General features: G+C 44.3%; 1 protein-coding gene across 7 annotated transcripts in view; it reads left to right on the top strand.

Annotated features, from left to right (window-relative positions):
* Positions 1-3,467: 3,467 nt before the first annotated feature.
* Positions 3,468-16,471, top strand: part of trim25l (tripartite motif containing 25, like) — a 39,170-nt gene continuing 26,166 nt past the window's right edge. For 5 of the 7 annotated variants that reach the window (XM_066688305.1, XM_066688302.1, XM_066688306.1 and 2 more), the window contains exons 1-5: positions 3,468-4,140; positions 5,923-6,018; positions 6,404-6,637; positions 9,489-9,645; positions 13,727-13,768. In XM_066688305.1, the coding sequence (XP_066544402.1) occupies positions 3,538-4,140; positions 5,923-6,018; positions 6,404-6,637; positions 9,489-9,645; positions 13,727-13,768 (1,132 nt within the window). In that variant the 5' untranslated portion in view covers positions 3,468-3,537. The remainder of the gene's footprint in view (positions 4,141-5,922; positions 6,019-6,403; positions 6,638-9,488; positions 9,646-13,726; positions 13,769-16,471) is intronic. The other 2 variants (XM_066688304.1, XM_066688303.1) reach the window with 1 other exon arrangement.

Below are 16,471 nucleotides of genomic sequence, written 5' to 3'. Positions count from 1 at the left end.
TCTGGTTCTCTCCTGCCTGCATTACTAAAACTACAGTATACTCAATCATCAAGAAATTGAATGTGCATCATACCACCCAGACACTACCTAGATCAGGCTATCCCTCCAAACTGAGCAGCAAGAAGGAAACTGGTGAGAGATGCCACTGTGAGGCACTGTGAACTTTAGAATTACAGATTACAGTCAATGGCTTAGAAGAGAAAAAATGTGAATCAGTCAACAATATCCAGAACACTTCACGAAACTAGCCTGTATGGCAGGGTTGATGAAAGAAGCCATTACCAAAAGTAAACCATCTCAAAGCCCATTTAAAGGTTGCAACAAAGCACCTAGATCCTGCAAAAATTATGAGACCAAATTCAAACATATTGGTCTAAATACCAAGTGCAGACCCAACACAGCACATCCCCCAGTCAACACCATCCCTACAGTCAAGCATGGGGGTGACAGTATCATGCTAGGAGATACTTCTTAGCAGAGACTGGAAAGCTTGTTAGGATTGAAATAAAAATGGATGGAGCAAAGTAGAGGCAAATACTAGAGGAAAACAGTTTTCAGTCTGCTAAAGACATAAAACTGGGGCACAAAATCACCTTTCAGCAGGACAATGATCCAAAGCATAAGGACAAAGCTACACTGGAATGTCTAAAGAATAATAAAATTAATATCCTTGAGTGTTTAAATATCAAGTTGATGGGTCTGAATATATATTTCAGTTTTTTCTCTTTAGTTCTTGCTGACATTTACTTCAGCTTATCTAACACTTAGAAGCCTTCAGTTTTAACATTCAAGTTTCTAAAAAAAATATTAAATTTTAAAAAATGTGTATGCATCATTGTGTAATTTCACAAAATGGGACACCATTGTAAGATTCTGAATAATTTTGCAAGGCACTGTATCTATTATAGTTATCACTTCTATTGTATTACTGAGACTTATGTCCTATGCCCCCATCCCTTTAGCACATATCTAGGACTTAACTGTATTAGGTCTTCATTTGTTACCACATTGTACTAGCATGTATGTTTATTGTATTTGGTATTCATTGTACTATTACACTTAAGTAATACTTTAAAATGAGTACTGTGTTACTGTATTTTTATAATATTTTAAAATCTTTCTTGTATAAACTGGATAAAGGTGTCTGCTAATAAAGAAATAATAAGAATAATAAGAATAATAATAGTAAAAATGGCTACTTCTCATTATTACCAGGGGAGCCTGCAAACATTACAATATGTACTCATGTGTTAGTAGGAGTGTATAAGTAACGTATTGTGATTTTTCTGTTACATTCCATAAGTGAATCGAGACAGAGAGTTGAGAAAAAAGCCTGATTAAAGCTGTAGCAAGGGCGGTCTCTTGTGGTGGACTTGCTGAATGTAGGACCAGAGGTGTAACAGTAGCTAAACCTCAACAATCAATCAACATTAACAGCCTAAAAATGTCACTTTTTAAAGTCAAATTTAAATAAATTCTTAATTATTTTAAATTAATGTTTATTTTATAACATACATTACTTTGCTTTAGACTTTAGACAAAAAATACACATTTTAATAATATTGAAGTCACTGCAGATTTGCCCTAGTACTCCTCCCCCACCCAAGTGAAGAATCAGCTCTTCATCCTGAGAATCAATTCTCAGAATTTCAAATATTGGAATTGGGAAATAGCCCTGCTGGGAATGGACTCCCAGCACTAATAAGAATTCTACTTTTGTATGTGTAGAAAGTGAGAAACCATTGGCAAACACAAAACTGCGTGATATGACACATCTGTCTTTTTGTTACTGTAGTTTTGTCTATGCTTCACTAGGTAATAGTGAGTATTCACAATGTATCACTACTATTCTGTTTATACTCCTGTTACTGTGATATAAACAACACAACTTTTAAAATGTAATTTTAACTGCAACATTGTAAATACATTCCACTAATTCATATTGAACAAACAAAACATATTCCTTTAGTTTTTAACAGATGTCTTCTTAACATGTGTGTTCTCATCTTCTCTTCTATCTTTATTATATCCACTGTTATGTGTAGAATTTTGCTTGTAAATATACTATGTTACTACTGATATAATAATACATCATAATCATCATTATGATTGTTTAACCATGGTGTAGGTCTAATTTGCCAAACAACATTAGGTTTTCATTACCAACAACTGAAGAGGTGAATCACAGGTGAGAAAGACAAGTCAAGTGATGGGATGTGATGGATAGTTGGGAAATTGGGAAAATCTAGTTTTTCCAGACAGACTAATGAATATACTCAAAACTACCACTGCCAAAACCTTCAGGTTGTGGTGCAGGTGAGCAGCATTCCTTTGTAGGTGGAGAATGAATGTGCCATAGCAGGTTTGGTGAAACTAAGTTTAGGGAGGCCAAAGGATTTCTTTAAATACTTCAGCATAACTGAGGAGCTGTACAGGGGGGCCCGTGTTTACACTTATCATTAAGCATAATTTCTTGAGCGTTCACTCTCCACCATGTTGCCTGCTTTCACTAATTTTAAATTTTAATTCAGTGGTTATCAGCCATGGTTTTGAAGGCCCCCTTGTCCTGCTGGATTTTATTCCAGCCAAGTTCTCTATTACTTAATTTAACTAATAATTTGCCTCGTCGGAGATTTTTAACAGTTGGAGAATTGGTCAAAGTAAATATAAAATTATAAAAGACAGCTAAACTATTTTTAAAGTCAAATTAAGCACATAGTTCAATTCAGGAATTAATTAAGGTATTGCTAGGAACAAAAACCTGCAGGACAATGAGTCCCCAGAACCAGGGTTGAGAAGCACTGGTCTAATATTTACTCTATATAGCTATTAACCAAACTAATGAATCAGGGTCCGGTTGCACTAAAAAGGTCTTATTTTAAGACTTAGCCTTAGTCTAAGTCCTGTTAAATTGGACTTACGTAAGACCTGCAAGAGATACCTTTTCCCATTTAAGCCTGGTGTAGGGTAGGCTTAAAAAATTACTTCAATTTAAGACCAAACTGATTTTAAGTTTTTTTTGTGCAACAGGCCTATTTATTTTGGGCTTAAATTTAAGTCTAAGACCTAAACAATTGTCTTAAAAGCATTTAAGACCTTTTGTGCAACCGGCCCCAGGTTTCTAAAGTTTATTGAACACTGATTGATTCTGGTGGATCTTATTAGAGAATAATTTAATATTGATACATAAAGCAGGTACATATACAGGTACAGGTACAAATTCAAAAACCTATTCTGAACAATTGTCTCAAGAACCACACTTCCTTAACTGAACAAGTGACTTGCTTAATGAAAACAATAACTAATGCAAGTTCCCCCATTCTTTAGAACTAGCAACATCTGTTAAAAAACATTTTCTGATTCAATAGAATCTTTTCCTGCTTTCTTGAAAACCTGTTCCACCACTCTGAACTCCGCCTGTTGATGTAACGCAGCCTACTTCCTTTCACTTGAGTAGAATCCCTGTGCCTCTCTCACTTGCTGTCTTGTCTATTATTTTGATTCGATTTAAACCCCCACATTTCCTCCTTCAGCACCATGAGTGTCAAACTATGGACAGAGGAGCAGTTTAACTGCCCCGTTTGTCTGGATCTCCCCAAGGACCCAGTGACCATACCCTGCGGTCACAGCTACTGCATGGAGTGCATCAAGGACTACTGGGGGAAAGATGACCACATTGGCATCTACAGCTGCCCCCAGTGCAGGCGGACCTTTTGCCCTAAGCCATCGTTGTCCAGGAACACCATGCTTGCTGAAGCAGTAGAGCAGCTGAAGAAGGGGGGGGTGACAAAGGTGGCAGCAGCAGGTTCTTCACTCTCCCCTGGATCGGCAGGCTTCTCCAGGGTGGTACCATGTGATGTGTGCCAGGAGAATCAGCTGCCATCTGTCAAGTCTTGCCTGGTGTGCATGGCTTCATACTGTGAGATCCACATCAAGCCTCACTACCAGTCAGCCGCATTAAAGAAGCATGAGCTCATAACACCTACTGCGCAGCTGAACCAGAAGATCTGCCCTGAGCACAAGTACCTACAGGAGTTCTATTGCCGCACTGACCAAAGGTTCATCTGCTGGCTCTGCACCAGCAACCACCACAAGGGCCATGACACTGTCTCCACCAAGGCAGAAAGGACTGAGAAGCAGGTATGCTGTCTTCACTATTTTATTCATTACCGTTTGGGCTGTTAAGCAGTTGGGGATAGTTCAAATAAGGACTTGACAGTAAACTGAAACTAATAATGCATAAAATATTTGGGAACTTGATTAATTCAAGGTAATAAACCAAAGTACACTATTCATTTTGTTGTACCTTTTACAATGTAGCAGATGTTAATTTGCCAGACTTAAAGATACATAACACCTATATTTTATTGTATTGATATGTAGAGTATATATAAAATGAATTCAGTTATGTTTGTTATTCCACCACCAATTATGAAGAAATCATGAAAATATATCACTTATCAAATTTCTAAATGCTTTCATTTTTCGGTTTGTGATTCCATTTATGTTTTTTTTTCTTTTATATTACAAATAAATATAAATTATATATTCCTCCTAGTATACTCTTAGAATCCCTCAATTTGTGGTGACATGGTACTTGTTAATATTTGTTGTCTAATTTCTTCTGTGCACTCTGGGGTAACCTTTAAAACACTGTGTGAAAAGGAAAAGCATCATTAATGAATTTTTTAGTTTTCATTTTAGTTTTTATTCACCACATACATGTTCTGTTTTCTGAAACTTACTTCTGACAATTTATCAATATTTAGCTAATTAATTTTCCAGTTTGACAGTTTAACGTAATAATGCAAAATAAAAATATGTTCCTGGACCTTATAGCAGTGAGAGATATCATTGGGAGTGTGTTCTTACTAACTGACTTGATATTCCAGTAAATCCAGTTGTAGATTATTGTATGAGCGTATGTTGTTGGAGCACATTCCTTTCTGTGTTCTTAGTCATTCTCCTCTACTCTCTTCTGTAGTATTCTGTAAAATTAAAATTTAGGCTTACAGATGCAATCAGAAGAAATTATACCACGATACAATAATAATACAATAAAAAAGTAATAGAACAAGCATACCACTATATAACAACAACAACAACCAAAAAAAAAAAACATCCAATGCATTACACAGAGTACCCCAATACTTGTTTAGTATAAAAATAAAAATAAACAGGACTATGGCTGATACAAATGTGTTTTTCATTTGGATCTGCACTGAATTCCATAGCTTTGGTCACAGAGCATTTTGTGTTTAGCGGGACGGGACAGTTAGTAAGCCCTATTCAGAGGATCTGAGAGAGAATGAGAGAAAATAAAGAGCCAGTTGCTGACAGATAAGATGTGGCAAGATTGTGTAAACATTTATAGAGTGAAGTAAAAATGTTTAATGAATAGCAAGCCCACCAGTAAGAAAATAAAAGTGTAGTGCATTGTTTGTCCATCATGGGTTTTGACACACATTCTGTGATACAGGGAGATCCAACATGACACCCCCCTGCAAAGTTTATAATATGATGCATGATATTCCATTTTTGTGTTGGATACAATAGAATCAGTTTGGACACCTTAAAAGCTAGTTATTTATTTTAACACCTTTAATACAATTCTAATCATGAATACTTGTGATTATTAGTATTATTATCATCATCATCATCATCATCATCATCATATATTTCGTAGATGTCCCTATCCAGGGCAAGTTACAATTGTTACAGTCTATCATACTAGGTAATATATACTCAACATCTTCATCATCATCATCATAATAATAGATTTTTTTTTTCATTAAGGAACAGCAAGTTAGACTCGAAAAGCACATGTGTTTGTATGCAAAGGTATTAAATATTATATCAGCAGGTCTATATGAATCCATTAAGAGAAATCCAGTTTAGAGTGTATGATCATTTGATACACAGAAACTGTTGGTAGAGGTGCAGACTGATACCCAACAGAAGATCCAGGAGAGAGAGGTGCAGCTGAAGGAGCTGAAGAAAGTGGTGGAATCACTCAAAGTGAGTACTGGCCTATATGCCTTGAAGGCGATTTTTTGCTGTTTTCAGAAGTTTATTTTATCCATCACATTATTTTATTATTCCATAATTTAAAGGCCTGGGGGAAGGGTAAGGATGATTTAAACTTATATGAACATAGTAGAAGCCCAGAAATCTCAACAGTTTAGGAGATATAGAAATACTTCAAAATTTAAAATAAATTTAAATGAATTAAACAAACCTTTGACTATGATATTCAACATTATAGTAAAATATAACACTCAAGAGACTTAACAGTAGAGCCACTTAGGTAGCCCCCTTGTGCTTTCAAACTGGCATGCTATTAGGTGGAGGGTTAGAATGGAATCTTTGTGATAATCCACTGTCTGTTTCCTTTCCCTATCAGCGCTCAGCCGAGAGGGTCCTGGGTGACAGTGAAAACATCCTAACAGAGCTATTACGCTCCATAGAGAGGATGCGCTCACTGGTGAAGGAGATTCTGAGCACTGATGGCAAGGAAAAGGTGAGCGAAGCTGAGGAGATCGTGGAGCGCCTAGAGCTGGAGCTGGTCAATCTGAGGAGGAAAGACAGCGTTTTGCAGGAGCTTGCCAACACTGAGGACAACATCCGTTTCATAGAGGTAACAGCAGTGGGTGAGATTGAGATGGGGTGGAATGGCACTGAATTGGTGGGTAGGGGGAGGAGAGTAAAGTAATGCTGCATGGGGGCATGACAATTCACATATTTGACAAATCACTCTGGAAACAAAATCCTTCCTTTGGATTCGTTTAGTGCAGAGGTGGCCAACCCTGCTCCTGGAGAGCCACAATAGCTCAGGTTGTATAGGTCTCTTGGGGACCATGACAATTCATTGCAGCAATTCGTCCCCACAATAATTGATCCCTGTGACAGTTAGTCCCCGCGTCAATCCGCTCCCATCATTATACATTCTCCACTTGAGCATTTGTAACCATAAGTGCATTCACTTATTGTAGAGCCATAGAACACACATATGTGTATATATGGTAGGCAGATTATATAAATACACACACACACAAACTGTTTTGTATTATTTATTATAATGTATGTTTTTAATTGTTACATTAATTTGAGACTATAACCCCAATAATTAAGTTTTATACAATTAGTCATGATAGCTGGCAGCGATGGCTGCAGGCTACTTAAAATAGGTTTCATGTTATAGTTGTATATTAGTTGGTGTAGTAGTTAGGACCAATTATCGTGGGAAGAAGGTACAAAACATGCTCACTGTTGTTTTATTGCTTCACTCAATGGCGGCACAGTGTGAAAATAAACAAAACCTAGCTCTGTTCGAGCACTAACCAAACATACATAGTCCCTAACTACAAACAAACAGTAATAGTAAATGCCCAGGTTGGCAGAGCCGAACACCGGGCAGACAGAAGTATAACGGGTAAGGCAGTTTCCTAATCAAAGTCTCTCAGCAGTCTCTCTCTCTCTCTCTCTCTCTCTCTCTCTCTCTCTCTCTCTCTCTCTCTCTCTCTCTCTCTCTCTCTCTCTCTCTCTCTCTCTCTCTCTCTCTCTCTCTCTCTCTCTCTCTCTCTCTCTCTCTCTCTCTCTCTCTCCTCTGCACCTTGCTACCCCCAGCCGAGAATGCACACACTGGTTTGTTTCCTGCTACCTTTTATAGAGGAAGTGGTGGGCGGGGCTATAGCCATCAGGAGCCCTGCTGGCTTCTAGGGTTTGGAGTCTTGGAGGAGAGGTTTTGTAGTCTCATTCACTGAAAGATCCACCCTGACCTGAGTTAACATGGTTAGCTTGAATTCCCAGGAGCATATGGTAATAAAGGGACAAAAAAAAAAACAGCAGTGCCTGCCTTATAACATGAAATAAAACAGACATTTAAAACAGAACTTCAACAAGAATGCATAGTCCAGCAGCATATATCAAAATTAAGCCACATAGCAGTGCCAAAATAGGACCAACATGTAACTTCCAAAGAAGTAAAAAATGATAATTTGTACCTGAGAAAATGTATATACTATTTTCCATGTATAACAATAAATAACATTGGGTGGCTTGGTTTTTAGCAGCATAGGGAAACATACATAAAACAATAAAACAGTAATTTAAAAAACAACTTCAACAAAAGAGTGCATAGTCCAGCAGCAGCATATTGAAATATTTAGTCACATAGCAGTGCCGTAGCAAAATACGACCACTTGAGACTGGTTACTTGAAAAAAATACAAAATAAAAACATTTTTATCAGATTTTCAAGTTTTTCTTTAAGAAGATTAGTCTATCCACATTATCTGCAGTGGACACAGATCGGCTTGCTGTGACAATGTCAGCCGCTGTGGAGAATACCCTCTCACTACCTTCTCGCTTGTCTGTTGTTAGAGCAACAGACCGCATTTCTGACAACTTGCAATCAAGTTGTTCTTTTGTTTTTTTTGTATAAGGCAGGTAATGTCTGGGCAAAATGTGTATAGGAAAGAATAGTGAAGCGCTGCTCGACCACTTTAAACATGTTTCTGAACCCCGCATTCTCTACCACAGAGAAGGGTCTCATATCTGCCGCTATGAATTTTGCTATCGCGGTGATTTCTTTAGCCCTACCAGAGTCAGGCCCATTTTGTTGCCTGAAGGCTGTGGGGAGAAGTGGTTGCCAATTGGTTGCCGTTTCACTTTTTCACCTAGTCCCACCGATTGGCACTTTGGGGTGATGTCGGCTCAAATGAATAGTCATGTTACTCTTATTGCCACTTGAATAGGCTATCGTCAATTAACAGAACCTACATGTTGTAGAGGTTTTATCCACCACTCATTGGCAATCCCTGTTATAGTTTACAGGGAAACCGAAATGTTCCCAGACGGCAGACCTGAATGATACTGGGGCGTCTTCTACTTCTGGCTCGCCAATGCTTGCCATGTTGCTCCTTTGCATTTAGCTAACTGCTAATCCCTTCATAAGCTAATTGCTGCTACGACGGTCTCTCAGCTCTGTTCTCGCTGGAGTGAAATAAATAATGAGCAGAGCTGCATACAGCTACGAGACGAAACAATTTTCTTTTTTTTTATTACTATGTGGATATTTTTTTCACGTTCATTTATACACCATTGGTTTATGCAATATTTTTTTTTTACAATGAAATATATATATATATATATATATATATATATATATATATATATATATATATATATATATACAGTATATACACACAACCGGTCAAAAGTTTTAGAACACTCCCATTTTTCCAGTTCCAAGTCCAGTGAATAACCTGAAATGGTACAAAGGTAAGCGGTAAACTGATAGAGGTTAAAAAAAAAGTTTAGGTTATCAAAAACTGAAATATAATGCACATATCAGAGTTATAAAAAAAGGTATTTTTCATGAAACAAGTAATGGTATCACAACTACCTAGCACTTACACTACATCCCTAAAATGTAAAATGTAAAAGCTCCTTGTTTTTGACTGGATACTGTTGTCGTGCCTATTGCAGAATTACCAGTCTCATTGTGTCCCCATGGAAACTGACTTGCCCAACATCACCGCCAATCCTGAGGCTTCGTTTGAGCAAGTGAGGACTGCAGTTTTTGACCTGAGGGAGCAACTGGAAGACATCTGCACAGGGGAATTAGGCAGCATCAGCAAGATGGGTAAGGAATGTAATATGCGTCTATGAAATGCACCAGCATTTCCTGCTGTTGTGCAGGCAGGCATCTCCAATCAATCCTGGATAACTGGGATCTTCTAGTTTTCATTACAACCAAGCTCTTGATCATGTTATGGAAACAGTTACAGTGAGGGAAAAAAGTTTGATCCCCTACTGATTTTGTATGTTTGCCCACTGACAAAGAAATGATCAGTTTATAATTTTAATGGTAGGTGTATTTTAACAATGAGAGACAACAAAATCCAGAAAAACGCAATTCAAAAAAGTTATAAACTGATTTGCATGTTAATGAGGGAAATAAGTATTTGATCCCCTATCAATCTGCAAGATTTCCGGCTTCCAGGTGTCTTTTATACAGGTAACGAGCTGAGATTAGGAGCACTCTCTTAAAGGGAAAAGCCAGGAGCCAGTGCCTAACAGGCTACTGAGACTCAACTGAAGCCAACACCGGATTCCCAATAGAAGGAACCAGGCCCATCACGTCCAGCCTGTAGAACCAAACAAAGGTGTGCGGCGAGACCCAACTCACAGCCGCACAGATATCTGCCAGTGGGGCGCCTTGAAAAAGGGCCCACGACGTGGCTACACCTCGAGTCGAGTGGGCCACCAGGTGTTCAGGCACCGGGCTCCAGTTGACTCATAGGCCATGGTAATGGTGTCCACAATCCAGTGCGAGAGGCGCTGCTTTGAAAGCGCCTGGCCCCGCGTCTGTGCTCTGTAGGACACAAACAATTGGTCCGAGCGTCGAATGTCCTTGGTGCGCTCCAAATAGCACCTGAGAGCCCGCAGCGGGCACAACAGGTGTAGCCTACTCTCCTCCTCTGAAGAGAAGGGAGGAGGATGGAAAGCCATCTACTCAATAGGCCTGTTGATATGGAAAGGAGACAGCACTTTCGGGAGGAATGCAGGATTAGGCCGAAGCGTAACCCTGGAACCATCTCCCGCAAAACGGACACACAGGGCGTGTAACTCGCTCACATGTTTTGCTGACGTGATTGCCAGCAAAAACGCCGTCTTCAGTGACGCTAACCTTAAGTCAACTGACTGCAAGGGCTCAAATGGGGCCTTGGAAAGCACGTCCAGCACTACATCAAGGCGCCATGCGGGCAAAGAAGGAGCGCAGGTAGGCCTCAGTCTGCGTGCACCTTTCAGAAACTGCGCAGCTAAAAAATGAGAGCCTGGAGGCTTGCCATCAATGCTGACATGACATGAGGAGATGGTGGCTAAATAAACCTTGAGCATGGATGGGGACTTGCCCTGGTCCAACAGCTCCTGCAGGAATTGCAGAATGACACCTATATGGCAATAAACTGGGTCATGAGACTTCTCCTGACACCAAGTTTGAAAAGAGTACTGTGACCTCGTAGAGGGAGCTCTCGACAACTGAATAGTAGCCACTACTGCGTCTGACAGACCCCAAGCCATCGGGGGCGATCTCGCTCAGGGGCCAGGCCCAGAGCTGGAGCAGGCCCGGGTTGGGATGCCACAGTGTGCCCTGCACCTGAGGTAGCAAGTCCGCCCGCAGGGGAAGCTGCCAAGGTTCTCTGACCAAGAGGGAGACCAGGTCCGCAAACCACAGTCTGCGGGGCCAGCAAGGCGCTACCAGCAGAACTGTCACTCGTTCCTGCCTGATCTTTTCCAGAACCACTGGGAGAAGAGGGAACGGTGGGAATGCATAGAGGAGACCCCCAGATCCCCAGGGTCCCTGACTGATCCCGAACGAAGAACCATAGGAAGGAATGTGTGGACTCTGCCGAAGCGAAGAGATCCACCTCTGCCCTGCCGTAGTGGCTCCAAGCTGCTGAATGACCAGTGGGTGGAGGCACCATTCCAACACCGGGGGGCCTCCCTGAGATAGGAGGTCCGCTGCTGCGTTGGAAATGCCCGGGAGGTGGGCTGCTCTGATGGAGCGCAGCTGAGGCTGTGTCCATAGAAGCAGATGACGCACTAGCCGATATAGTGTGTGCGACCGGAAACCTCCCTGCCTGTTGATGTAGGCAACCACCACTGTGTTTTCTGTCCTCACTAAAACATGACTGCCCTGAAGGGCCAGCATGAAGTGAAGAAGACCGAGGAGCACAGCTCGTAATTCCAGGGTGTTGATATGGAGGGCCCTGATGGGCGCCATCCAACTGTCCCGGACTCCCTGTCCATTGCAGACAGCTCCCCAACCTTGCTTGGAGGCGTCTGTTGTCAACACCACTCTGTGGCAAATTGGCCCCAAGCGCACACCGAGGGTTAAATTCGAAGGGCTCTGCCACCAACGGAGCGTCTTCCAGCACGCTTGAGTAATTGTCACTTGACGTGCTCTGTCGAGGATACATCCCATGGGACCCGAACCACCACTGCAGAGGCCTTAGTTGAAGGAGGCCGAGGGGGAGGGTTTGGGACGCAGCCGCTAAAAGGCCCAGCAGCCTCTGGCAAAAGGACACCATGATGCGGGCTCTCAACCGGAAGAGGGAGAGACACCTGCGTATGGAGTCAGTCGTCTAGATAATTTAGGACGCGGACAATGCAAGGGGGCCAGCACTGCGTCACTGGCGCAGGTCAGCAGGAGGGTGGGGCTGCTGCTGCCTGGGGGTTGGCCTTCTAGGCCCTGCAGTTTGTCTGGTGCTGCTTGGAGGTACACTCGGGCTAGCTGTAGTGACTGCTCTCTCTCCTGAAGGGAGTGTGCCAACATGCCCTCCACAGACGGACCAAATGTGAACCCGGACGAGATGGGGCATCCATCAGCCGAGTCCTGTCTGCGTCTGGGACTTGTCTCGCCTGGGAAAGCCAGAGTTGACGGCGTGCATGACCATCACTAGGACGTCTGCCGCAGCAGCCAACTCTCCAGTAGGCTGTGGGGCCCCCGAGGGCCTCACATCGGGGGCCTCTGCCAGCTGGGCAATGTAGAGGGTCAGCAAGGACTCTGTATTGTGGAGGCGGGCCGCCTGGGCTCCAGCCTCATATGCTCGGCGGAGCACTGCCTCTGTCACCCTGCACTGCCTGTTAGGACAGGACAGGTCCCTTGGTGTCGCAGAGAGGGGGGGCAAAGACACCAACGCCGAGATGGTGGAATTCACCCTGGGTCCTGGCGTTGAACTCGCCTGCCTGTGCTTGGGCGGGGGCAGTCGCCAGGTGGTCCCAGGAGGATTGTAGCTCCTCTAGGAGATCAGGCAGTAGCGGGAGGGCCCGTGTGGGCCGCTGCGACCGCTCCCCTCTCTCAAACCTGGAGGGCGGGGTCCACTGGCCAGGGAAGCTGGAGGGACTCCACAGCCCGCTGGGCGACTGCCCAGAACTCAGCCTGACGGCCTGCCGCAGCAGGGATGAGGGGGGGGGGGGTGGTACCAGGGACACTGGGTGCCGCGCTGTTCGGGATCCAGAGGGCTCACGGTAGAAAAACCACCAGCCGAAGCGGGGCTTAACACACCAGAACCACTGCATGGATGAGTGAGCACAGCAGAGCTCAATCCAGTAAACTGGAAGAGCGAGACCTCCTACAGCCGCGGGCTGTAGTGCGGGCGCAAGCCGGCGGAGGATCACCTCTCGCGGGCGAGGTCTCTTACGACAGACCGAGGCTTAGGCCGGGCAGCCGGGCTCAGCTATTACTGCCGCTGCGTACGCTCTCGCTGTGGAGGAAAAAGTCCTATGGACAAAAAACCAACACAGCGAACTAGCCTGAATAATAATATTAATATTAAACGACTAGTAGTCGTGTGAAAGCCGAGATGAACAAAACAGCGTTGCTAATTTAAATAAAATTAAAATAGCACAACAACACACAACTGTAACGAATCAGTGGAAGGAAAGCACAGTATGTACTGCCAGCCAACCGAAAAACGCAGATTTCATATTAGTGGTGGAGCCTGAAATATTTTATATGTATATTTATATTTATTTACTTATTTATATTTATATCTGTGGAGGTTTGTAGTATATATATATATAATTATTATTACTATTATTATTTTTTGTTTCCTCATTTTATACCCTCCAAATGTGAATAGCCAGTTGCTAATCAAATCAAACAAATTTATAATTGACTTTATGGTTTTGATTTACCCTCCCTTGTCTTTATTCAGTAAAGGAGACAGTGGTGTTCACCCTTGGAGACAATACTAGAGGTAAGGTCTCTCAGCAAGAGGTATTAGATTCTGTTTATATGACAAAATTCTCAAGACAAAACAAACCAGACCACAAAACTGACTGGAGATAACTGGAGTTCCCTTTCAAATCGAAAGACAGCCATTACCGAATGGGAAAAGCCTTCTTACCTGCCAATCATTGAAAGCATGTACCAAAGCTGCACAATAGGGGCCCTGCTGTCAGGAGAGACCTGCCCCCGGTGTCTGTGAAAAGTCTCCTCCTGACTGCAGCTCCCTGCCATTTCTTCTTTCACCTTGCCAGTGAATGTGCTGACGGTTTCGCTTGCGATTCTAAAGCTTGAGAAGTGTGCTCCCCTACTCTTTGGAGTTCAGATCCTCATCAGATTATTTCCTTTGATTATTATTCGCTCTTCGGAGCTCAGACTACAGTCTTTTTGTGTAATACTTCTGTTATTATTTGCGTTTTCAGCTTCTCTTGGAGGTAAGTGTGCAGTAGGAGTCTTGCTTGTAGCCGGCTTCGGCCCCTCCTCTGAGATCTTCTGCATGATTTTACCTTTCTGTACCATTTTTATTCCTTGCAGATTCGAGTTGCCTAGAAGAGGGTAGAGAAGGAGTCTACTCCACTGAGCACCCTACCCGCGGTTGTGACCACCCGCTCTATCCTGGGATCTCAACCTCTTTAGACGGATTTAAAACCGCTTGATATGCCGAAAACTGCTCTCGACACACCAACCCCAATCGACCAACCCCACCGATCCTTCGCCCCTGCTGCTCGACATCGATCAAGATTCTCTCGACCTCTGTCAGTGGATTTTAAACTGCTCGATACGTCCAAAGTAACGCTCAACGAACACCTTGTCGACAACGAACTGTCGATCCCTCGACTCCCTTGTCGATATAGACTACCCTGTCGATTCCTCGACCTTTCTGTCGAAATCGACCCTGGAATTCCTCCCTGTGTCCATCCCGTGTCGACCTCGACCGACCTCATAGACCTTCGTGTCCTATTGACCTCTCGACAACACGACCTGCTCTTTACCTCTGGATGCCCGTGTCGACCTCTCGGACCTTGATGTCGACAACCTCAACATCGAGGGGGGCAGTATCAGTAGCTGAGGAGTTTGGTGAAGCCCATGTGCCAGAAGAGCTGTCGGCCTACTTGTCTGAACAAAGGAAACAGATCTGTTAACCGAGATGAAGCCAAAGGGGGCTTTCCACCGTTGTTCCGGGTGCCAGGGCAAGCTGCCCTCGAACGATGGACACAACTCTTGCGTGCTCTGTCTGGGCGAGGAGCATGCCCAGAGCGCACTGACGGCAGAAGGGGGCTGCATGCACTGCGCGGCATTTACAGAGGCCATGCGCCGTAAGAAGGCCTGGAACTCCCCATCGACCAGCCACCGCAGCGGAAGTTCTGCCCGCTCTTCTGTGGGCTTGGCTCCGCATGGACCCCCAGCGAGTGTCTCTCCAAGGAGGTGGCACTCGTCTTCCTCCAAAGCTTCACCGGCAAGGGCGCAGTCTGTCTCCCCCTCTCCATCTCCCATCACCCCGGGTCAGACGTTCGGGGTCTATCGAGGGGTCGGTGAAAGCAAAGGACACAGCGTCCAAATATGTTGATCTCCAACAGGCTAGACAGCCACCACAGCAGCGCCTATGGGGATCCTAGCAACGCGTCAGGCCATGGCCAAGGCAGGGGAGGCCTCAACCCAGGCCGCAACAGTCCAGTGGCTGGCAGCCTGAACACCGCAGAAGCCAGCCGCAGATGAGGGGGAAAAACAGGTTCATCAGCTGGAAGCCTAAGGGCAAGACAGATGCCTGACAGCCCCCTGAGAAGCCACAGGATCGTCCCTACAGGGACGTATCCACCATCGCCAACCCCACCTCCCCACCAGCAGACTTGACCAATGGCAAGCCTGCACCCAGCACTCCTGGGTGCGAACAACGATGACCCATGGATATGCCCTCCAATTCCACTCTGCCCACCCCCCCTTCAGAGGGGTGGTGACCACTACTGTCGGATGCCCCGAAAGGGCTCAGACTCTCTCTCTGGAGAACGCGATGATACGGGAGAAACGAGTGGCCGACGAAGACTCTCGAGCAGGCTTCTACTTGGGGTACTTCCTGGTGCCATAGAAGGATGGAGGCTTCCGGCCTATTCTCGATCTGAGGGGCCTCAGCATGTTTCTGAAGAAAAGACCCTTCCGCATGTTGACGGTGCAGTGTATCCTCCAGTATGTCCGACTGGGCGACTGGTTCACGTCAATAGACCTCAGGGACGCATGACGCCTACTTACACGTCCCCATTCTCCCGGTGCACAGGAAGTATCTACGCTTTGCCTTCCAGGACCAGGCGTATGAATTCAGTGTGCTGCTGTTTGGCCTCTCACTGGCTCCCCGCACCTTTTCAAAGTGCATGGATGCAGCCTTGGCCCCCCTCAGGACAAAGGGGATAAGGATCCTGAACTGGCTGGTGTGCGCAGATTCAGGCTTCAGGCGGAGGAACATACAGCGGAGGTCATACGTTACGTGACTGCACTGCTGTAGTACCCTTGAGCAAGGTACTTCAGTCATTGGAGAAATGCCTGGCGTAATTCAGAAGGGCATTGATTCTCCGGCTGGTCAATTTTCAAAAACTGTTGGGGCTGATGGCAGTCGCCTCGATTATTCTCCTCTTGAGCCTGCTGTGCACGCGCCCATTGCAACGCTGGGTAAACGCCCACAAGC

The sequence above is a fragment of the Amia ocellicauda genome, chromosome 16 (genome assembly GCF_036373705.1).
Source record: "Amia ocellicauda isolate fAmiCal2 chromosome 16, fAmiCal2.hap1, whole genome shotgun sequence".
Lineage (NCBI taxonomy): Eukaryota > Metazoa > Chordata > Actinopteri > Amiiformes > Amiidae > Amia > Amia ocellicauda.
The sequence above is the reverse complement of the archived record's forward strand: the minus strand, read 5'-3'. Positions and strand labels throughout refer to the sequence as shown.